Source organism: Sander lucioperca, chromosome 23 (genome assembly GCF_008315115.2).
Source record: "Sander lucioperca isolate FBNREF2018 chromosome 23, SLUC_FBN_1.2, whole genome shotgun sequence".
NCBI classification, from domain to species: Eukaryota; Metazoa; Chordata; class Actinopteri; order Perciformes; family Percidae; genus Sander; species Sander lucioperca.
Genome location: NC_050195.1, coordinates 19,542,672 through 19,566,314, shown reverse-complemented (window position 1 = coordinate 19,566,314; position 23,643 = coordinate 19,542,672). Strand labels below are relative to the sequence as shown.

The 23,643-nt window shown below is 39.7% G+C and overlaps 2 protein-coding genes across 14 annotated transcripts in view; both read left to right on the top strand.

Annotated features, from left to right (window-relative positions):
• myom1b (myomesin 1b) overlaps positions 1-6,506 on the top strand; it is a 30,526-nt gene extending 24,020 nt beyond the window's left edge. For 6 of the 10 annotated variants that reach the window (XM_031292787.2, XM_031292780.2, XM_031292781.2 and 3 more), the window contains 8 exons: positions 29-134; positions 414-577; positions 820-856; positions 1,073-1,095; positions 1,888-1,943; positions 2,540-2,755; positions 5,581-5,724; positions 5,813-6,506. In XM_031292787.2, the coding sequence (XP_031148647.1) occupies positions 29-134; positions 414-577; positions 820-856; positions 1,073-1,095; positions 1,888-1,943; positions 2,540-2,755; positions 5,581-5,724; positions 5,813-5,974 (908 nt within the window). In that variant the 3' untranslated portion in view covers positions 5,975-6,506. Of the gene's footprint in view, positions 1-28; positions 135-413; positions 578-819; positions 857-1,072; positions 1,096-1,887; positions 1,944-2,539; positions 4,328-5,580; positions 5,725-5,812 lie in introns of those variants that run through there. The other 4 variants (XM_031292784.2, XM_031292786.2, XM_031292785.2 and 1 more) reach the window with 2 other exon arrangements.
• Positions 6,507-8,351: 1,845 nt separating this feature from the next.
• LOC116045303 (phosphatidate phosphatase LPIN2) lies at positions 8,352-23,623 on the top strand. Of its 4 annotated transcripts, none has more exons than XM_031292907.2 (21): positions 8,402-8,498; positions 12,338-12,395; positions 14,409-14,609; positions 16,211-16,306; positions 16,551-16,846; positions 16,929-17,045; positions 17,211-17,337; positions 17,514-17,982; positions 18,455-18,554; positions 18,828-19,000; positions 19,558-19,651; positions 19,769-19,838; positions 19,941-20,024; positions 20,239-20,318; positions 20,795-20,951; positions 21,189-21,337; positions 21,505-21,591; positions 21,701-21,853; positions 22,354-22,468; positions 22,613-22,716; positions 22,815-23,623. In XM_031292907.2, the coding sequence occupies exons 2-21, from the start codon at positions 12,363-12,365 to the stop codon at positions 22,957-22,959; spliced, it is 2,850 nt and encodes a 949-aa protein (XP_031148767.1). In that variant the 5' UTR covers positions 8,402-8,498; positions 12,338-12,362; the 3' UTR covers positions 22,960-23,623. The 4 variants fall into 4 exon arrangements, with proteins under 4 accessions (XP_031148768.1, XP_031148767.1, XP_035854103.1 ...); XM_035998210.1 differs by having other exon boundaries at positions 20,792-20,951; XM_031292908.2 differs by lacking the exon at positions 12,338-12,395 and having other exon boundaries at positions 8,352-8,498; positions 20,792-20,951.
• Positions 23,624-23,643: the final 20 nt, after the last annotated feature.

The following is a 23,643-nucleotide window of genomic DNA, read 5'->3' as shown; positions in this document are numbered from 1 at the left end:
GACCTGAACATAAATATTTGACTTGCAGCCAATTCCTCCACTGCACTGAAGATCACGAGCACAGATCAGGGCATCCGCCTCTACACCTTTGTCAGCTACTACAACGATTTACTCCAAGTGACATGGCACTACAAGTACGTTCTGAGGCTACATTGCTATCTGTGCAAGCATGTGTGTATTTGTTATTCAAAGGATTTAGTTACAGCAACTCTAAGCACTGCAATTAAGATGATTTATTTAAGAAAGATGATTCCTTTAAAAAAATATTTGCATTTTTAATTACACGTGAGAGTAAATTGGTTAGTTCTAGTACTTTCTGTATATTTGTGCCCTTTTTACAATAGTAACATATTTCAGTGCTTTGTCCACCTGTAGTCTTATCATGTTTCTGTGTTTCCACGTCTGGGATTCAGGGATTCAGCCATTGCCTTCTCTGACCGTATAAAGAGTGGTGTGGTGGGAGAGCAGCTGTGGCTGCAGATCACAGAGCCCACAGAGAAAGACATGGGCAAATATGCCATTGAGTTCAACGATGGAAAAGGTGGCCTAAGAAGGACCGTTGAGCTGTCTGGTCAAGGTGAGACCATCATCATCAGCATATTTGAATCTTCTCTCTTAGCCACATTGATTGTATGTTTAGGTTAATGTTGTTCGTTTTACTGTTTCAGAGAACAATGTTTAAAATGTGTTTTTTAGGCATTAATGACTTCCAATAGACCTCTTATATTTTATACTTTTTTTTAATTAGATTTCTTGTTTTGAATTTAGTGTATCCTACCCAAGCCTTCATATTCCAACAACCTTTTTTTTTTTTTGCAGCATTTGACGATGCTTTTGCAGAATTCCAGAGACTCAAGTAAGTTACTGACTACTCGATCATGTTACTGGCTTTACAGTATGTAGCTGCAATCACAGCATGCACATTTTGTCAATTTAAACCTACAGTGATTTGAGGAACTACATGAAGGTTTATGCATGCAGATTAAGCCTTAACTTTTACTTCTGATTCTGAGCACCTTTCATCTAATTTGTTGTTACCTCTTCTCTTTCTTTCTTTTTTTAACTTCATCAGAGCTGCTGCTATTGCAGAGAGAAGTAAGTGTTTTGTGTTTACAGTGGCTTTGTGTTTGTCAGTTTTTAGGCCTGGCTGAGGTAACTGTTGAATCATCAAGAAGACCTGTCCTTCATGCATTGCTTAGAATACTGTATAATGGAGTTTCAAATGCTACAACTTGGATTTTAACTCAAAGACCACATAACCCTTAGTCTTTCCACATAATACTTACAGTCCCGTAAAAAATAAGATTCAACTGATTACATTTAAAGAAAGAAATTATCCAGAATATATATATTAGTTTAAAGCTATAGTGCCCAACTATTTTGTATCAATGAACGTCGGTTACATTCAAGCAATTGCCAAATGAGTTGAGACAAAGCTAATTAAGCCTATCAGCTCCACAAAACTCTCTCTGTGTTTCTCCATAAGGCTATGTTTACAAAATGGTGTCGTCCGGTGACTTTCACACGCAGCAGCTCGAGGGATGCGTTTTACGTCACTGCTGAGAAAGAACAACAGCAGAGTTCAGCTATGGAGACAAAGAGGACAAAAAATGACAAGATAATTACCTCTTCCGAAGAGTCCATCATGTTTTTTTAATCCCCCGTGTTAGCAAATGTGTGGAGGAGGGGTGGGGGTACGATCACCGAAGGCTTGCGTCATGTGGATGCCTCGACAGTGTTGTTGTCATTACTCAGAATTCCCCATGGGGGCGACAGAAACTACGCACTATACCTTTAATATGTAGCTAACATGGTCGTTTACTTTTGATTGCCATAGAAATTAAATATATTTGTTGTAATTATTTAAGTTAACATTGTTTCTTTCAGGTCGTGCTCGAGTAGCAGGAGGCCTGCCTGATGTGGTCACTATACAGGAGGGCAAGGTAAACTGTTTCATCTGATATTATGTGGCCTGCACCTTAATGACAGTTATAGAGAGAGTGACTCTATGTGCCTGAACATAGTCTATATCCACAACGTTCCACTACGGGATTGCTCCGTTGCCGCTGGAAATTCCGCCGGATGTCACTCTTTACGGCTGGATGTCCGTTACCTTCTGCTTTCTTTGTGTTGGAATTTTAAACTCCGGTGGATTTATGAGGACTATGGTTAACTGCTCCTCAGATCTCTGCAGGGTAAATCCAGACAGCTAGCTAGACTATCTGTCCAATCTGAGTTTTCTGTTGCACGACTAAAACAACTTTTGAACGTACACGTTCCACCAAAACAAGTTCCCTCTCGAGGCTATTTTGCAGCGGCATGGTGGCTCTGTTCGACACTTTGCGGCGCACATGACGATTGTGATTGGTTTAAAGAAATTCCAATAAACCAGAGCACCTTTTTCTCAGATCCCGGAATGCTGTGTGGACTAGCCAGACCCTCCTCCACAGCGCTGTGGAGGACGGTCTGGCAAAGCGAGACTAGCCTGTACATACTGTATAATATTCTGGTTGTTTGGTGCGTGTTATCCTCTTACCAGGCTCTAAATCTCACCTGCAACATTTCGGGCGACCCTGTGCCAGAGGTCACATGGCTGAAGAATGACAGGGAGATCACGTCCGACGACCACTGCATCCTCAAGTTTGCGTCAGGCAAGTTTGCCAGCTTCATCATCACCGGCGTGAACACGTCGGACTCGGGCAAGTACAGCATCCTGGTGAAGAACAAGTACGGCACAGAGAGCGGGGACTTCACCGTAAGTGTCTTCATCCCTGATGAGGCGGGCGGCAAGAAAAAATAAAAGCGGTCCAAATCTTGTCGTAAATATGTATAAATGAAAAACACTGGAAACAGTTCAAGGAAAGAAACAGGCTTGAGGATGTGTTAGATGTTTTTGTGTAGACTATAAAAATAACTGTAGAGGTGCTGAATCTGAAATGAAATGTCAGTGTGAAATGAAAACAGTTCAGAGAGAAATCCAGTGTGGTGAAATGTTGTGACTTAAAATCATAATAACATGTATTATGGTCCAATAATAACAAAACTCACATGTCACATGTCTCACAAAAATGTTACTGGTGCAATTTTTTTTGTTTTTGCTAGTGTAAAGTTGTGACATGTTGTGTTGATAGGATGCAACACTCAATCATAGGAAAAGAAATCATGAAGTTAAAATGTGAAATGTCTATTAAAAAGCCAAATGTTTTTACATGTTTTATCCCATTTGCTAATCCTGCATACTTTACTGCCAAGCAACAGTTTCAACAGCTTTTCTTTCAGGAAGCAATTTATTTTAGTTTATTATTGAAATATGGAAAGCATTTTGCAAGGACTTGAAACATGCTTGAGATACAGAAAGTCAGGAATAACAGTGGTGAGTCATCTTCCCTTTTGTGCTATAATTGTTGCATGTAGGAAGTCGTGGTGCATTCATGTGCTGGTGGTAATCTAGAGCATCAGAGTTTTTAAATTCTGCTGTCAAGCTTTCTGCTTTCAATAATGGCGGCAGATTTACCGTCAAAATTCTGGGTCATTTTTGAAACAGTGTGTCCTGTATTTCAGACACAGGTAGACAAAAGCAGGCTTCTCACATTTTAGATTGTATCATCTGTGGCTAGTTAGCTAACTTTGTTAATGTTAGCTCTGTGAGTTGGTTGCTCAATGAGTTGGAAACGCCGTCTCCGATTGACCTTTCATAAAAAGTATGCACCCTGTATTGTCAAACTGTATGTTTTCACTTTGAAAGTAACAAGAGAAACGGCTTTTAGGAGGATGATGTAACGTAAAAGTAACACTATCTTCCCCAAATCTAACGAAAGAGCAGGACAGAGCCACTGACGTTACACAAAACTTTGATAGGCTATAGCATCTAGGACTTGTGTAGAAATACTACATACAAGCTAGGCGTAAACTTTTTTTTTTAACATAACCTGGACCCCAAAAACTATGATAGCCTATGCTCCTCCCTAGCCTTGGAAGTAATGCTGGGTAAAAGTAGAAGTAAACAAAATTGGTTGCAAATGGGCTAAAACATGCATTGTGTCATTTCATCAGATTTTACATTTAGTCCTGTTTAATATTATTCATAATCATTTGAATGTTGTGATCATGACATCACTTCCATTGTTTCCCAGTCTGTAGTGAAGACTGTATGTTTGCCCACTGCCCATTGTTATGAGATCCCCTTCACAGCCCTTCATTAATGATTATGATGCCTCCTTCATTATGATGATAACTGTTAGATCACTGTTCATTAACAGTGGTTATTGCATCACTTCCTATTCCTGTTTCTTGGTGACACTAATAAAAACGAGCATGTACTTCCCCACTTCCTCCTCCTCCTCTTCCTCTTTGAGTTGTCTCACTTTGGTTTGAACCCTCCACCCTTCACTATTCACTCTCTCGTTTCAGTTGACTCTTCCCTTTTTCACTCCCAGTCACGATTTTTGTAGACTTGGACTGCTGAAGATCAACCACCAGCATGGAGACAACCCCTCTCTTTACTGTAACCATCATGGGCTTGATTGATGATGCTCTGGAAATTAAAATAAATACACACAAGCACAAACAGAGCAAACAAAAGCTCACCTGATTGGAATTGAGAGAAAACTAATGCGGTTTCCCCTTGTTGTCTGGTCACCAGCATCCAACAGTACCATACTGTAGAAATACATCCAAGATGTTTCTATAATATAAAAGTGAAAAGTAGTCATTTTCCTCATCAGTTTAAAATGAGTGCTTTGCCAAGAAATACTCCAGCCCGTTTAAAAAAAGTTTTTGTACGGATTAAACAAAAAAGATATAACATGTTATTTAGTGAGCTTTAGAGACGCTGTTAGGCAGATTTATTGATCTTTGAACAGAGCCAGGTTAGCTGTTTCCCCCTGTATAGGCTACAGTCTTTATGCTAAGATGAACTTCTGCTGCCTGTAGCTTTCAATTGAACTGACATGAGAGTGATATCGGTATTCTCATCAAACTCTCAGCGAGAAAGCATATATCTCAAAATGTCTATTATACCTAACTATTCATTGAACAGACCAGGACTACTGTATGTCTGACAAGTGCTAAGGGCTGTCTGTATGGCTAAGTCAGATATTAGTTTGAGAAAAGATGAAAAACATTGACAAAGGTTCTTATTAGAAAGTAAGCTGAAATTATCAAAATATACATATATTCATTATAGGGTGTCTTTACTTTCATAATTTGGGAATCACTGGTTTTAAAGTGGTCAAAATAAGACAATAATACTTAATATGAAGCAATATCCTTACTTGTGTTTCAGAGTCAGTCAAAGTAATTTGAAAAATATTGGATATAATACAACAGAGGCATCCCTCTGAAAAGAAGTGGGTTATAAAATGTTTAATATCAGGTGAATACATTTATTAAAGTTTGTAGTCAAGTGTATCTGGATTACTTTGGCAGTCAGTGATAGGTCTGACCTCACTGTACGTCCTGGGTAAGTAGCATACATCATTCTTTGGCTGCTGTGTTGGTTAATTCTGGTTAGAATAGGTTTTTGTTTTTTGTGGGGGTTTTACACATTCTGACATCTAACTCCAGTTTCTCTGCTCTCAGCTCGAAATCACAGAGGGAACACCTGACTTGGGGGTGACTTCATACTCAACTGATGCAGAGGGAAATGTGGTGTTTGGCCCAAACACCCCTAAGGAAAGGATGAAAACCACAGTAACTGGAACGAAAAAGCAGAAGCAAAAGGGTGTGAAATGAATGTGTAATGTCTGAAACATTACAGTATGCCGTAATTTTGTCGCAACTTAGATCGTTTACTCATGATTGTTTTCTTGCAGATTCTGTAACTAAGACTCTTCCAATGGAAAAGGTTGAAGACAAAGATAAGGGGAAGGTTACAGTTGAAGCCAAAGCTTCAGATTCAGAACAAACAGAAGATGCAAAAGAAGAAGTTGCTGAGCAGCCTTTGACAGCTGACCAATCAGAAGCCCCTGAGTAGCCTGCAGACAGAGTGGAGGAGCCTGGACCAGTAGCTGAAACACAGCCAGAAACATTGAGTGAATCTAATTGAGAAAAGTATTGATTATACTCACATATACATACATATGCTACAAGTCTGATGTGGGCTTTTGAGCCTTTGATTGCTGTGTTTCCAGTTTGACGTTGCATTTGCTCACATCAAATATTAATGATGAGGATATTCCACATTTGTGTAATTGAATAGGTATCTTATGGATAGACAGGATTAGGAATGAGTGACAGCTCCGGTTAGATGGTTTAGAGTCAAAGCGAGAGAGGCGAGATTCAGATGGTTTGTTATGGGTCTGCTGTGGTGACTTGTAATGGGAGCAGCCAAAAGAAGAAGTATTTTATGGAACATTAAACTACTTTTTGTTTTATATGATGTACTTATAATCACACTTTACAGACCACAGTTTTGTAGTTTGCCTGCATTTGATTTGGATATTTTGTCTATACCGTGTTTATCCTTTTCGTCATATTTGATTGAATAAAGGAGCTGTTGACATATCTATTGGTTTAAGTGGTCACACTTGTTAGTATGTAGTGACAGAAGACTTTGGGATATACCTTACAGAGGGACCCAGACATAGAGGCTTACAGAGGTGAGGCACTCACTAGTTGGAGGAAAGAACAAAGCAAACATGAGAAATGCTTGGGATGAAACAGGGCAGAACTAATTCAAATCAACACGTGTAACAGTTGTATAGGTCCAGGAGTACTGGCCACTGCTGCTTATTTTAATATTCATTCAAATTATTGAAATTTATCTAAATACTTTTTTACTGCTTTTGATGTATTATTAACAGGCCAATTACTGTATCAGTAAGGCTTGTAATGTACTGCTAACTGACACATTTCAGGGACATAGCAAACAAAAGCAACACAAGACCTAACTTAAAAGGTGCTTCCACAAAATCCAAAAGCTGTGTTTTTATGCTAAACTAAGCTACAAGGTCCACAATCTAGGAAATCCCTGCGTAAACATCATAGACTGTAATATTAACAGTCTATGGTAAACATCCAGCCGAAGTCTGACTCAGCAGGTGTTTTATGGGGAACTGAAACGTTCTACTTCCCCTGCAGAGCTAGTGGATGGTACACCTCATTTGTTCCTCCTTACTTTTAATTTGTAGGACAGCTTGAGGCAGTCAAAGCAAGCAAATTCCTAAATATCTCATACCACCTGCGTGCTGCACTTCATTGCAGTGTAGAAACAATGGGTTAACTGTACAGCATCCACATTTGATCAAATCGTATCACTTAAAACAGGTTAAAGTTAGCCTATACATTATTTATTGTCATATGCACAACAATTACAGAGAAGCAGTGGTTGGCAATAGAAATCTTAGATCTCAACTTCCCTCCAACAATGCTCATTATTAAATATGTACAAAAGAAAATCACACAAGTACAAAAATAGAATCTATGACATAAAATAGTGTAGAAGTTAAAATATAGGGATATAATCTATGTAAAAATGTATATGAATAATGAGAAGTAATAAATATATTCTTGTGGAATCAGGTATAATAAAATGAAATGATTTACATTGAGGATGTGCTTTATGGGGACTACTTTGTCTGCAAGAATCAGGCTTTATGTTTTTATTCTGGTGAACCAAGTCATTTCATTGATTTATCATTTGCATGCAGTGCCTGACAAAATATATGAAACATCAACTACCAGAGTATCACCCAGTACTTTAGATGATCTGATTAGATTTAGGAGCTTCTTGATACATAAACAGTCTTATTGATGATTTTTTTTCTTAAAAGTTATTTAATTACCTATATCTCTGACCAGACGTCGATCATATTTTTACCACCCTATGCTTTGTGGAGTCAAATATGCCAATAAAGAGACTTTTGCTTATTCAAATATTCATTAGTAGATTTGTCAGTGTTTTATTTTAGAGAGTGGATTTTGCAGCTAGCCTACAGAGTGCAGCGACCTAAACACACTTTCAATAAAGGTTGAAGACAAAGACAGCGGTTGGACTTTGAGGCTTTTACTGGAAGTAACAGTGGAACTTTGAAAAAACAAAAGTTAGATCAAAGGTAGTCTAATGTAAGAATGAAACAGAAACAAGGAAACTGATTTAACAGAAGCACACTGTCTTACATATGCAGAGAGCAGCAACTACAGGAACTGTTGATGTTTTACCTAATGCAGCTAATTCTTTTTTAAGTTTTTAGAGATAGCCTACTTTTATTTTAAGATAGATAGCCTATATTTTTCATCTATTTTTTTCGGGGGGTGGACTTCCACATTTTAGAGGTTTAACAGTGCGTGAAAACATCCTCAACATTCCTCACAAATCTCTAATAATTAAGGTAATAAAGTACCTCAGCACGTCCTCTTGCGTTGTAATCACGTGCAGCCTGAGCGCTGCAGGGTCACGTGCAGTGTCGGCTTCATCACAGCAGCAGAGACTAAAAAAAAACCGGTGGAGGAACAGACTGTAGGTGTGACTGCCTGCGGGTGAGCCTCTACTCCGGCAGGTAGGATGATTTAATGAGTTATAGGCCTCTGTATATGCTCATTTAACAGTTCTAGAAAATAAAACGACACAGCAAGTGTATTAATGCTTGTTAACGTCGCAGCGCAGTCATTGAAACCGTCTTTAGGAGGCATTTTGCGGCTTGTGTGTAACTCGTGAGAACGGTTTGATACCAAACATCGCGTGTGAGGTGTTGTGATAGCGGATATTATCGATAAACCCGGACATGCAGACCCTTTGTACCCCCCTAGATAACCCGAACATTTACTGTACGATACGTTAGTGCTGTTTGTAAAATTGTCTGTTTTGTCAAATTAAACCCTGCAGCTGTGTCCCTAAACGCATCATAGCTTTAAAATAATTTCCAAATCTGAAGACTTAATGTCTGCAGGTGCAAGTTACAAGTGTTGTCTTTTCCTGGTTTTAAAGGCTGCATTACAGTAAAGTGATGTCATTTTCTCTTAGCAGACTGTTCTAGCTCTTCTATTATTTTTACCTTTACCCACTTAGTCATTATATCTACATTACTGAAGATTATTGATCTAAAATCTCATTGTGAAGATATTTTGTTAAAGCACCAATTGTCAACCCTATAATATCGCCACAATATCGACATCGAGGTATTAGGACAAGAATATGTCTGATTTTCTCCATATCGCCCAGCCCTACATTTTAGCAATATCATTAACATTATGGGGTAGATAGATATGTTTTTATAATGTTATAGTTCTCACACTCAGTGACTGATAGTAGGCTATGCAGGATTTGATTATGTTAAACAGCATGATCTCTAATAAAGATAAGGATCCTGATTTGTGAGATATATATCAGTGTTGTGTATCATATTGCAATTGTGACGCCAGAGAACTGAGATTTAGGCTACATTAACTGCTGTCTTTGGCTTCTCAAAGTCTGCAATACAACTGTATGAGCAGTGAATTATATAATAGGCTATATAATGGTTCTGGTTCCAGCACTTCAAATGTGACGATTTGCTGCTTTTCTCTGTTGTATATTCAATAATGTGAGGTTTTGGACTGTTAGACATTTTATAGACAAAATGGTTATATAAAATAATAAAATATGGATTAATCAAATACAAATAATTGTAAGTAGTTTCATTATCAACATTGTGGTGTTTGATTTGTCAGGAAGTGGTGGTAGAAATAAAGTTACACAATGCAGTTGCAGTTACACAATGCTGGTCAAAAACATCACTGGTTGACGCAGAATCACATTGGACACTTGGATGTAGTGAGCAGGACAAAAATGCCGAGACAGGGAAAGCTAGATATGTCCTAATCTTGTAAACAGGATTAACACCTCCTTAAGGTTCCCTCAGGGTGTCGTGGATGAGATCTGGTTGTGCTAGATGCGTTTCAAGTAGGCCTACTGGGCATTTAGTAATGCAGCACAAAACAAAGCTTTAGGGCTTTGGTCAGCCTTCTAATTGTACTGTATCCATGGAGACAGCTAGATCATTGTCTTAATATGAAACGGTGGAGCTTTAAACTATTGAGTCATTGCAATTTGCTTACTGTGAATGACGAAGAAGCACAACCACAAAATGCAACAACAACAACACCTTTATCTTCCAAAGGTCTTTCTCTTTCTGTCTTGACCTTGAAACAGAAGTTGACAAAACAATCTCAACTCAACCACTTCCTCACTGTTTCTGGAGCACGCGAGCAGTCTTCATCAGCAGAAAGACTTTGCTTATTTGTCTTGGAACTAGAACAGAAACATTAGTCAGTTGACATTCATTTTTGAATAAGAAGTATTTAAATGATTAATTGATTACCAATTTGTACTGGTTCCAGTATCTCAGTTTTCTTCTGTGATAGTAAACTGAATAACGTTGTGTTTTGGACTTTTTGTTGAACAAACAAGCAAATCGTGATGGGCTTCTTTTTTACTATTTGTTTTGTTATTTTGATTTATTAATAAGAAAATAATTGTGAGATTAACCGATCATATAAATAATTGTTAGTTGCAGCCTAACTGGGAACTGTAGAAGTTCAACTTTCCATTATTCTCTTCTCTTAAATAAAGAGAAGAGAATAATAACGGGGGAGTTCTCATCCACGTTGGTTAAAAGTTGAACATGACAGTTCATCTGATGATGAAGAGCATGTAATATGGTCAAAAGCTCCAGAACAATAAGTTGCCTTTCAGTTGAGATTGTTTTGTCCAAACAGCGAGTTTGTATTGGTCCCTAATGTGAACACTATTATTGATCAGATAACAAACTCTAATTTAATTTAACTCTAATTTCAGCACATTTGAAGCTCACACATAGACAGAATGCCTGACTTTGCAGAACAACATCATAGACTACAGAACGATTTTTTATTCAGCCTGCAGCAGAGGGGTCTATATTAAGTGCTGTGGGAGTTGAGGCTTTTACTAAATGTGTTGTGTAGATCATGCAGACAGTGTGTAGTCAGCTCACTAGAGAGATCTGGTTGTGCAGCGTTGCTATCACAGCTGATGACTCTCATCTAGACTCTTCTGCTTTGTCCATTAAATGAGCACTTTCACTCTACAATGTGCTGCAGTTCACTGAGGGGAAAGCCACAGACAAACACAGTGTGCAGTGTGAACCTATTATCAACTGGTAGCATAATACACTGGATGCTTGCAGTAACCGTTGTTAGTTACATTAGTTATGATTCAGTAACAGTTGTGACTTAATTAATACATTTTTGCCATTTTAAGATGGCAATTACGGTCAGTTGGCCTACTTCTTGGGTCAAGACTGAAATATCTCAACAACTGTTTTATTCAGACATTAAAAGATCCCCACACCAGAAGATGAAGCCTACTGACTTAAAATGTAGTTATAGTTCATGATCCCTAACACAGCTGATCAAATTACTGTCAGCTTCAGCTGCACGTCAGCTGAGATTAATGCTAACATACAATAGCGTGCTTAAATGTGCTGTGTATGGTTGGTCCCACACTAACATGCTAAACACAGCTTTTTAATGGGCTTTTGTCATTGTTTCTCACATTATAGAGTGAATGATTCCCCTATTAGACAAACAATTGATTAAAATGTTCCCTCAAGCTATTGTGAGGTTTCTGTAGAGACTTTTCGATCACACGATGGCGGTCACAGTGGGCCGTTGCAAAGAGACTTATGTAAGCGTTTTAGGACTCGGGCTGGGAGAAATTTTCCCTCAGAGTTTGTGCTTAGTCAGAGGGGTTAAAAAGGTCGTAGGAGCTGTGGTGTATGATACAGAGGAGCAGGTTGGCTGAGAACGGGGGATGAGAGGGGAGGGGAGCAGGCCTTAGCTCAGCTCCTGTTGCCATCACATGGAGCTCTCAGGGAGGTCACCTGTAGAGCTGCAATTTTGGTAGCATTTTCATTTGGAAAGTGTTAATCTTTTAACAACAACTAGCTTTCAAAAGTATGCTGTGAACCTTCTACTCTGGTAAACCTAACTCTGACTTCATCCTAACCCCAGCTCCAACTGTAATCTTGACCCTATTTTTAATCCTGAGTCTATTTCTAATCCAAACTAAACACCTGTAGACTACAGTTTTATATGGGATGCCAATAATAGATAAAATATATTGAATTATCACATGGATAAATCAAATTATACATAATATTACATGACAATCTGCTGTCGCAGTCACTCATCCACTGCCGATTATGTTTTACATGAGCACAGCGCACTAGCTCGGCTAATAGCAAATTGGACGAGCTAAAACAAAACCTGTCTGTGTGAAGTCTAACTGTTTATCTTAGTTTGCCACGTATCGTAAAATTTGGCAAATTCTTGTAAACTCAGTTGCTGGCTGAGATGAACCAGCTCCTCCTTCCTCTTTCAGCGGTAAATCCACATTGCTTATTGTTATGCACGTCAATGACATCGGAAGGAGGACAGAGGTAAGGATGAATGACTGATACTGCCTGATGTCTGTGACAAATACATCTTTTGAATCTTCAATCTTTCTGAACTTTACTCAGTATGAGTTTCTAAAGTGACTTTGCTGTTGTAAACATTACTGTTGCTGCTCTACTAGTCTCGCTTTGCTAGGCCTTCCTCCACAACGCTGCGGAGTCAGCATAGCATTCCGGGATGGAAGAGAAACGTGCTCTGGTTTATTGCCATTTCTTTAAACCAATCAAAATCGTAATGAGCGGCGCTAAGCGCTGCACGGAGCCCCGGTGCCGCTGGAAAATATCCTTAGGAAGGAACTTGTTTTGGTGGAACGTGTACGTTCAAAAGTTGTTTTAGTCGTGCAACAAAAAACTCAGATTGGACAGATAGTCTAGCTAGCTGTCTGGATTCACCCTGCAGAGATCTGAGGAGCAGTTAACCATAATCTATTGTAAACGATATAGAAGACATAATATTTATGACAGAAATTATCTGATTCTGATAAATGATCAAATATGCATCCCCTGCTTGCCAACTCTTTTTATTTTCCTTCCCCTCTCCCTGCTGTTCTCGAGGAGTTTAAATTCCCCCGATTTTTACATGATGAAATATTAAAACTGAGTGTCACTGCACACACACATACACAACAACAACAACAACATCCACCTGTGTATTGAGGAAGTGAATCCGCTGATGGGCGATAGCGGATGTAAAAGCTGGTGTTGCGCCAATTCTGCTTGAAAGGGAAATGACCAATAAGAAAACCCCAACACTGACGTCATCAAACTCATTATGACCAATGGTGGACCTTTATCACTCAGTGACAGAGCGACAAAGGGACAGAGTTTCGAGGTTGTAGGGCTGACCCAGGCCCTGCCGGACCATGGTCCAGCCAAAAAGAGCTAGAGTGGCTAGATATGTTGACCCAAATTTATATTTTTTATTTTTTGTAATTTTAGTGTGTGTTCCTTGTGCAGACAGAAACGCACACTGTCCGCTCTGCTCTGCAGCAGCCTTGTTGCTGCAATCGAGAGCCTGATTAAGTCTCCATCAGCTCAGGACTCTTGTGAGGAAAATGGGACAGAGCCGCTGTGTTTAGGGACCTGCTTGCATTTCCTTTGCAGACTATTCTGATGGGACACTGACCTAGTAAGACGCCAAAAAAGGTAGAGTGCGGTTTCATTCTGCGGGTAATTTATGTGTGTTAAACCTGTTTAAGTAGTTTAGGGCTGAAACGATTCCTCGAGTAACTTGAATAATTCGATTACTAAAAATCCTCGATGCAAAATGATTTGCCTGGAAGCTTCGTTTAAACAATGTTACCAACGTTGTATCGCTCACGGTGTTTCCGCACGGAGGATTATTACTGTTGCACACCGGGCTGACGCTGCTTGCGACACATGCCATGAAGACTGATTACAAAATGAAGAAAGAGCGTAAATAGTGAGGGGCAAAGAGAAGAGACATGCTGGAGAAAACGACAGAAAGTGTCCAAAGTTTGGAATCAGTTCAAACGTAATTAAAATGAAAACTCTATACAGTGTCTACTGCAAAATCAAACTAACTAGCGGTTAAGTATAAGTAATATTTACATGTAGGCCTATATACAGATCAGTCTCAGGTTGAAACTTGTAGTTCTGAAAGTTAAGTTGCACAACTTAAGGTAATGTTTAATGTATGCCTTAGTTTGAGGTTGTTATTGCATTTCAGAAAATGTTTTCTTTAAAAACAATGTAATATGGCACTTAAATGCACTTAATGTTTAGTTTTTTGAGAGATGATATTGTAAGCAATAAAAATGTTGTTTTTTTCCGAAAATTAAACCAAACTATTGTATATTATTGCTCTTCAATAAAGCAAAAGTATTTCTTATCCAATTACTCGATTAATCGATGGAATAATCGGTAGAATACTCGATTACTAAAATAATCGATAGCTGCAGCCCTAAAGTAGTAAATAAATGCAGAATACGGTCTTTACATATATGCTAATAAATGATGTTTTTTTTTTGCTGACAGGTGGACACCATGAACTACGTGGGGCAGCTGGCAGGCCAGGTGCTGGTGACAGTAAAGGAGCTGTATAAGGGGATCAATCAGGCAACTCTGTCGGGCTGCATCGACGTGATCGTGGTCCGACAGCCTGACGGGACGTTCCAGTGCTCCCCTTTCCATGTCCGCTTTGGAAAACTGGGGGTGCTGCGCTCTAGGGAGAAAGTAGTGAGTGCCCATATATTGATATCACTGAATCTTTCGATTTTGATCCTTAGTTTTTGAGTCTTGTAGAAAAAAATTAACTATCTAACTAACTTTGCATTTGTTCTGAGGAAAACATTTACATATAAATGCGGCATTCTGTTGATAAAGGAAGATCAACCGCTGATGAAAAAATAGTGCATGATAAATTGTGCAGCTAGATGGATTTCTATCTGAAAACCAACTTCCTCACTTTACTGCAGCAATGTATTGTTATATGTTACTCCTGCAATCAAAACTCTGGTCGACACTTAAAGTGCTCATATTATGCTCATTTTCAGGTTCATAATAGTATTTAGAGGTTATATCATCAAAAAACACCATATTTTTGTTGTACTGCACATTGCTGCAGCTCCTCTTTTCACCCTGTGTGTTGAGCTCTCTGTTTTAGCTACAGAGTGAGACATCACACTTCTATTGCATCTTTGTTGGGAGTTGCACATGCGCAGTACCTAGGTCAGCACTACAAGCTAGTCAGAAGCAGAGTATGAGGGAGTGCCACTCTAGCATCTAGGCGAGCATTATAACGTGTGTTACAAAGTGACGCACATTAGTCACGGAAGTAAAGGCTGGACTACAGTAGAGCAGTTTGGAGCAGGTTGTGAACAGTGTTTTCTGTTGGAGATGGTAAGTCCCTTTGGGATGGATTTTGGGCTTTTTCACTTTTAAACTTATGACAAGCACAACAAAGATATATAGCAAAATAAAGGAAAAAGCCAAAAAGCACAATATGAGCACTTTAAAAACATGCATTAAAATGAGGGATAGCAGCACAATACATTTTATATCTCTCTTGTAGCCCTTTGCTGCTCTCCTTCCCTTCTGAAGCTCTCTGCTTCTCACAGGAGCAGATTGCCCTTTCTCTCTATTTATAGACAGTGTGTAGTTGTCAGCTGAGGACTAAGGTGGGATAGACAGATTAAAGCTCAATTTAGTCTCTTATTCCCAACTTTACCTCCCATTCAAGAAAAAGTGTCTTACATAAGAGACTTTTCTTTCATAAGCTCACAGGAGAGTCAGGCAGTGCAGGAAGTCTGTTGTTTGTCATTGTTAAGCAGCCAAGCAGAAAAAAAACAAACAGAACAAAACCTAATGTTGAGCTCGTATCAAATGTCAGCATCTTGCAGACACTTAGAGTATATTTTGGTTTCTCAAAATGTAAAGACCGAAGAAAGCATCACTGTGCACACAACTTCCAATACTATATGCTTGCTTATGTTGTTGACCTTTTTTAACAACCTAATTCCACCCAGGCAGCAGGTCTGAGTAAACCCCTGTCTGTTTAATACATGGATAGAAACTTGTGGCATTTGCTGAAAATAGCAAGCCTTTGTGCAAGCTGTTCCCTGTTTTCTTTCTCTGGCTTAACTCTAATTCATCAGGTAAATCTGTGGCACGGTTTCTGTTTTATCCATAAGCTGTTTTGTGCATGCCTATGGTGCTTTTCTGCTGTTAACAAACCTAATTGATGTCTGCTTGAGGCCAACTGAGGAGATTGTGGTGCACTACACAGTAAAGCTTTGTACAGAGTATTTCTTACAGAGATGTGTTGTATGACTCTGCAGATTGATATAGAAATCAATGGGGAACCTGTAGAGCTGCACATGAAGCTGGGAGACAACGGTGAGGCCTTTTTTGTCCAGGAGACAGAGCAGCACAATGTGAGTTTTGAAGAGTTTATGATGAAGATGAAAAATACTGATGTTTACTTGTAGAAATTAAATTACTGTGATAACAACATACAACACTTCTTGCTTTGTGCCAACACACTAAACTAAGATGGTGAACATAGTAAACATTATAACTGAATAACATCAGCATGCTAGCATTTAGCTCAAAGCATCGCTGTGGCTAAGAACAGCCTCGCAGCAGCATGTAGTTTATTTATTTTTTACCTCGACACAGGAGATTGTCCCAGCCCACCTGGTGACCTCGCCCATCCCTACAGAAGAGGCTCTGTTCAGGAGCAGAGAGCCCAGGTGTGGTGGATCAGCGGCGGAGAACGGTCAGCCTCTGAATCCAGAAGACTCTGCCTCTGGAAACCCCCAACCCTGCTCCAATACCGCCGGCAAGAAGAAGAGGAGACGCAGGAGGAAGCACAAGGCCGAGCCACGCAGGGAGGAGCAAACCACACCTGCAGGCGGGGAGCTGGAGCTGTGTGAGCTCAGTTCAGATGAGGAGCACAATGCGCAAAATGGACGGTAAGTAGACACCTTAAAAGCTGGATTTTTGTGTGTTATTCATCATAAACCATATGTTAATTTAATTGCTTCCTGTCTTCAGGGCATCATCGCTCTCGATGGTGAAGGAAAATATGGACTACAAGCAACATTCCCCTCTCACCGCCCTCGAATGGGACAGCTACCCTTTCTCTGATGGAGACTGGCCCCCTTGCACTACGTACGCCCCCCCCACTCTGTCCTGTCAATTTCTTACATTGTTCATACAAGCATAGAGAATCAGTGAGACTATCCACTTTATCAAAACAGGCAAGGCTGAATAAAACAAATCACTCCCACAGGCTTGTTACAGCTGACTCAGTAGAAATGTGCTGTTTGCTTACAGAAGGGAGATGTCGGAGCCCATGTCACCCAAGAGTGACTCTGAGCTGATGGTAAAGCCAGCAGAAAGCATGCTCAGGGCTGAGTCCCACATGCAGTGGACCTGGGGAGAGTTTCCAGAATCCACCAGGGTAAGCCACAGATCTAGACTGGTGGAATCTGTTCTAAACTTTGTGAAACAAGGGACATTTGTGGGGTTGAATTGCAAGTTTAGTTCATATCCTCTTTTATACATATTTAGATACTTAGTTAGGACTTGTGTATGTATATTATAGCTTTATCTTGTGCTGTTCTTTCTTGCATCCAGGTCAACAAAAAGGACAAATCAGAGCCAAAGACGCTGACCATCACTCCCTCTGAGAACACACATTTCAGGGTTATCTTGAGCACAGAAGCCATGGAGGAAAGGGAAGGAGAGAGAACCACAGATTCCATTTGCAGTATTGTAAAGCCAGAGCCTCGGACCATCAGAATTGATCAGTGCAGCTTCAAACCACAGCCCCCCGAAGCTTCGTCACGCAATACAAACATTACCAAGCACAAGCCAGACCTTTCAGATTTAATGTCCAACAGTTTTACCTCTGAGCTGTGTCCCACTAACTCTGACCTCATCCCAAAAACCGCATGCAAGCCCAAGTGGAAGTCTTCCCCACCCAACTGCAGGGACAGCAGCACTGCTGCCAGTGTAGCCGGTAACATGGCTGTAGACTCGGCAGCTGTTTGTCCTGATGCAAGAGCCCCATCCAAACCCACCGACTCCCCCGCCAAGAGGAGAGGTAACACAACCTCCTGAATATTTGTATTTTAGTGACTGAATGAGTACAATGAATGTCATAAGGAAATAATCACATAAAAATAAATCTAGGATAAGCAAAAGTTTAGATTTAAAAAAAACTATTAGATTCAAGGGACTCCAGAATAGGCTAAAAACCTTTAATTCTATCTGCTACTGCTTATTGAATGTTTTAAAAATTGTGTAGAAGATTATTTTGATTGTCATTTCATTATTCGATCATTCTTAAACGTGGGAAAGTCTTGAGTAAAACTCCAGATTGTGTGAAAGTACTCTACTTGAAAGTGAATGTTAACAGGAAGGATGTGGTTTCTATTTGGGGAGAGGCTGAGTGTATATTCTGTCTGCTCTGCATTCACATGCAGAAGTTTTGAACAAAAAAAGAAGTAAAAAGTAACAAACAAAATTGAAGTCAGCGATTTCTGAGTGGGCGTCTCGTCTTGCGTTCGTAAAAGGTGTGAGGAAGAGGAGCCAACATCAGGGACCTGAAGATATTTACCTGGATGACCTGAATGCACTTGAACCTGATGTTGTTGCCCGGTACTTCCCTAAAAGGTACAAAACCTGGGAATCATTTCAGTCATGTTACCTCATTTAGGATTATTGTGAGTATTGTGTATGTATGTACCATAGGTGAGAAAGCATTCATTGCCAACTTTAGGAAATAACAGTTTTCAGTACTTGTGCTGTCTAGCCAAATATTGAGGTTTGATACCCAGCCCTACCTGTAAACAGAAGTAGTGCAAATAACTGCCATCACTAATGCATAACAATGGCTGCAGCTATTTATACAACTCTGTGATGAAATTGAACTGTGTGTGTTTTCAGTGAGTCTGAGCAGGTTGAGGTGGAGAGGCGCTCTGGATCCCAGTCTCCCCAGTCTGTTGGCAGCGCAGCAGCAGACAGCGGCACTGAGTGTCTGTCTGACTCTGCCGGCGACCTCCCTGATGTCACCCTGTCACTGTGTGGAGGTGTTGGTGAGAACTCAGAGATCCCTAAAGGTACCCACTAATATTAGCAGCGATTTATTTATTGCAGCAACACTGATAAAACCTGTCTGAAAATCCCAGTAGTGATATCTTCTAAAAAGAAATACATGATGGACGGTAGATTTTGAAAGCAGCAGCTGATTGAACTTTATTGCTCATACAGGATGTTAACGGTCATTTAGTATTCATTTTTTAGGATTTACTGTATGCCCATTAAACCTTTGCACTGCCCTGCACATTGCATGCTTGCTACATATTTACATTAACTTGTTTTTAACTATATTTATACATTTCTATCTTGAATTTGTGTCCTTTATTTTCTCTAATCCTTATTTTTCATATTAGTTTTTTAGCACATTAGGAGGGCACCACATTGTATTTCACTAATCATATTACTTGTGTATGTGGGAAATAAAGCTTTGAATCCTTGTTGAAAAGTAAATAAGCAGGATACATTACCTGTTGTGACTGTGCCGTTTCTCAGCTCCTGCATGCTGATGGATTTGTTATTAATATTATGGGCAAATACCATCATTTAAAATCAGGCTTTTATGTTTCATTTATTCCAGAAAAATTCATGGAGCACATCATCACCTATAATGAATTTGCAGAGAATCCAGCAATAATCGACAATCCTAATTTGGTAGTTAGAATTGCAAACAGGTGAGTTTTGCATCTCCCAATTCAGTTCCTAAAACACTCACCAAAGTTGAATTAATATGATTCATTAATATGTAATTATATGATGAGCACATTAGAGCTAAAACTTTTCCCCCCTAGGTATTACAACTGGACACTGGCAGCACCATTGATACTTAGTATGCAGGCTTTTCAGAAGAACTTGCCAAAGGTATACTCTTTGTCGAATGTGTTTATAGAGTACTTTTTGATCTTATACTGTGTATCTGCACAGTATTTCTATGTATACATGAATCATGTATCTGAATGGCAGGCTACAGAGGAGGCCTGGGTGAAGGAGAAAATGCCAAAAAAGTCTGGACGCTGGTGGTTCTGGAGAAAGAGCAGCGTAAAGCAGGTACTGAATGTGTGACTCACCCAGAAGTCACAGCTCCATCTGTGTGTTTACAGTATAGCAGAGGTCAGTGGGAATCCCATACTGTTTGAGTGACTTTGCATTGTAAATTATTCTAGGCAAATAAAGAACAGGTTGCCCAAATGCATCAATAACCATAGCATCCTGGTTTTGCATTATGTAAAAAAAAAAGAAGCTGATAATGTCTTCTCTTTAGTTATCATCAGAGACCAAGTCAGAGAGACAGGAGTCTCTGACCACAGAGAGCCCTTCCCCTCACCAGGCCCCAGAAACACAGTGAGTCAGCTTCTTCACAACATTACAGTCACACACCAACACAGGCAGTGTTGGGTAAACATGTCCCACACAGGCTGGATTAGCATCTTAGTTTTTTTATGACTCATGAACTCATCGTTAAGAATTCAGGAGGAAGACAGTTTGGACCAGGCAGCTGGGAGATTCTAGTTTTAACTTTGTTTCAGGGATTATTAAGGGTGCATGCAGGTTTTGTGTAAAATAAGAAGTCAAAAAGATTCTGCATATTTAGTGTTAAACAAAGCAGAGTTACAGGCAGGGAGGTCTACTGCCCTCTGGTGGCTGTAAATGATTCTACTGGGTTTGCTGGTTGACCATGACTCACACACAAGTATAAATATGGCTTTATGTCAGTGCATTGCCTTTTCATTGTGCTTATTTTGACATACATTTGTCTAAAACTCAGTCGCCATCATATTATTTGCTGGTCTCACTTCAGATTGTATTCTCTCCAGCAGGCAGAAAGCAGCAGAGTGGTCCAGCGACGATGAGACTAAAGAGCTGAATGCTGTGGCACCTGCTCGGCCACCTACTGAGCATGTGCAGACAGAAGGCTCGGCACTGGCGCCTTGTCACTCTTACAAGAAGTCCCTCCGCCTGTCGTCTGACCAGATAGTAAGACAAGTGATCCCTGATACTGGTAGTGTGGCTAAAATTAGGCAAACACAGAAGCTGTCTTATCTGTCTGCTGTTTTTTCTGATGATGTATAAGGAATATCTCTGGTCCTGCTGCATCAAATTTGATCCTTTTTTTTTTTTAACTCTCCATCATGAGTCTGACATTTTTATAGGAAAGCAATGCTAAATTAATGGGTACACTTTTAAACGCAGCTGATTTTCTGTCTGTTACAGGCCAGCCTGAAGCTAAGAGAGGGCCCCAATGATGTCACCTTCAGCATAACCACTCAGTACCAGGGGACATGTCGCTGCGAGGGAACCATCTACCTGTGGAACTGGGACGATAAGGTCATAATCTCTGACATCGATGGCACCATCACCAAGTACGAGAAATATCCACCTCTTCATAATTCTACTGTGTTCTCTCTCAGGCAGCAATAAATAACACTGTCCTGTTCTCAGGCTGCTCACAGAGACTTAAAACTAATCCAGTCCCATTCACAATATTTGAAAGAGTTTTTTAGGACCCTAAATCATTGTCCTCCCACAGATCAGATGTGTTTGGTCAAATTCTGCCTCAGCTCGGAAAAGACTGGACTCATCAAGGCATCGCTAAGCTCTACCACTCAGTGCACGAGTAAGATACCGATTTATTTCTATTCTGTCAGCATAAGAGACGTCAAACAGCGATGGGGCTGAAGTTAAGTAACAGGTTTAACCTATCAATAAATATCATACTGCTACAGGAATGGTTACAAGTTCCTGTACTGTTCGGCCCGAGCAATCGGCATGGCTGACATGACCCGAGGATATCTGCACTGGGTGAACGATAGAGGGACTCTCCTGCCTCAAGGGCCGCTCATGCTCTCCCCCAGCAGCCTCTTCTCCGCCTTCCACAGGTAAGAAATCCTTTACCTAAGCATTTATTCTAAGCTTCAGTCAACAGCATTATTTGGATTTAAGTTATAGACGTTTATCGACCGAGGATTTGAAGCAGCATTGGCAGATGTCTGGTATTAATGGCGGTGCTTTTAGTTACTAGACTGCCAGCAATTTAAAGTTGAGATTAAGCAAAAATGGAATTTATTCCAATATTAGTAAGTAATTTTGCTATGTCTTATTTTGGCTTAGCTAGAATTAAAATGTGTCTCAACACTGGTCACATTATGCACTGTTGAGCAGCTAAAGACCTTATACTTTTGTTTTAGAAAACCAAAAATCTCAGAATTCACTTTTATGTATTTTCACTTAATTGGTAACCATAATAACCAGTTTTAATGGTTATTTTGGATACTCATTGATTCTATAAATGGTAATAAATAATACAGTAGGCAACTCCAGCAGCAGTGAAAGGTCAGAGGTTAAGTGTGTAATCCTTTCTTTGTAATTGCCTTGTTAGAGAGATCATAGAAAAAAAGCCTGAGAAGTTCAAGATCGAATGCCTCACAGACATCAAGAACCTGTTTTTCCCAAACACACATCCCTTCTATGCAGCCTTTGGAAACCGGGCAAACGTAAGTATTATTTTATTTTATTTGGGGGTTTATCTTCAATAAATCCTAATTATATTTTTATATGAAAAAGAGGTATAATGTTATGGTCGGTTAGATGCCATTACTCTGAAAATGATCTTTGTTGTCTGTTCCTCTGTGTTTTAGGACGTGTTTGCCTACAAGCAAGTGGGCGTGCCCGTGTGTCGGATATTCACAGTGAATCCCAAAGGGGAGTTAATCCTCGAGCAAGCCAAAGGCAATAAAACATCGTAAGTCTCCAAGCATTACTGGAGTCGTTGTTTGTGTCCGTCAGCGGTTTCTCTCAGACAAATGTTTATTGTTCTTATTGCTGCTTTTTATCTTACAGATACAGCCGGCTGAGTGAGCTGGTGGAGCATGTTTTTCCTTTACGAAGTTCACAACACAGCGCCACCTTCAGCTGTCCAGAGTTCAGCTCCTTCTGTTACTGGAGACAGCCGATCGCTGAGGTGTGTTTTGAGGAGCTGCTCTAACTCAAAACGATATTAACATTTTCCACTAACGTTGTCGACGTAACTCAGAGCAGTAATGCCTGTATGCACTGGTTTATAATATTGTTAAGTTTTTGTAATTGTCAATTTTTGTAGGTTACTGGAATAGTTTGATATTATCTTAGACACATTCCACTGAAGTGAAGAAGTTTGGGATATGAATGTATTCCATATTTTTTAATGCACAACATCATCTCATTTCATTTATTCCCTTTACCTGCTTGTATTCTTTGTGCTTGAGCTACACAGTTAAGAGGTGTATTTGAAGGCGCTGTAAGCTTTTGGCACATACGAAAGCCAAAAGTATGACATACTGTATGAGTTATTATTCTTACCATTTGAATAGTTTCTTTTACAGTGCTTATGAGAAGATATTCTCTAAGCACGTATTTAGGAGTGGAGGTGTTTAAACTGGCTACTGGCTCGGTATGAAACAAAAATACTCGCTGTATTGCATGCTCTCCCTGACTTGAGCGCTATCATAAAAATAGAAGGTAATAGTTATAGTATTTTTATCCCTTTAAGGCCTTATCCACTCTTTAATGGTCGCAAAAACTGTCTTACATCATTGCTCCAAAGCTTAATGATTTTGCACTATGAGAAAAAATGTGAAATGAATAGTTAATAATTGCATTAATGCAATTTGGAAAAAAAGCACTTTCTGTA

Bases quoted from the DNA above. Each gene is read 5' to 3' on its own strand.
- LOC116045303 (XM_035998210.1), top strand. From the start codon at position 12,363: ATGCACGTCAATGACATCGGAAGGAGGACAGAG. The intron at 19,001-19,557 runs GTACCCACTAAT...CATTTATTCCAG, and splicing joins GAACTCAGAGATCCCTAAAG to AAAAATTCATGGAGCACATC. The intron at 22,717-22,814 runs GTAAGTCTCCAA...TTTATCTTACAG, and splicing joins GCCAAAGGCAATAAAACATC to ATACAGCCGGCTGAGTGAGC.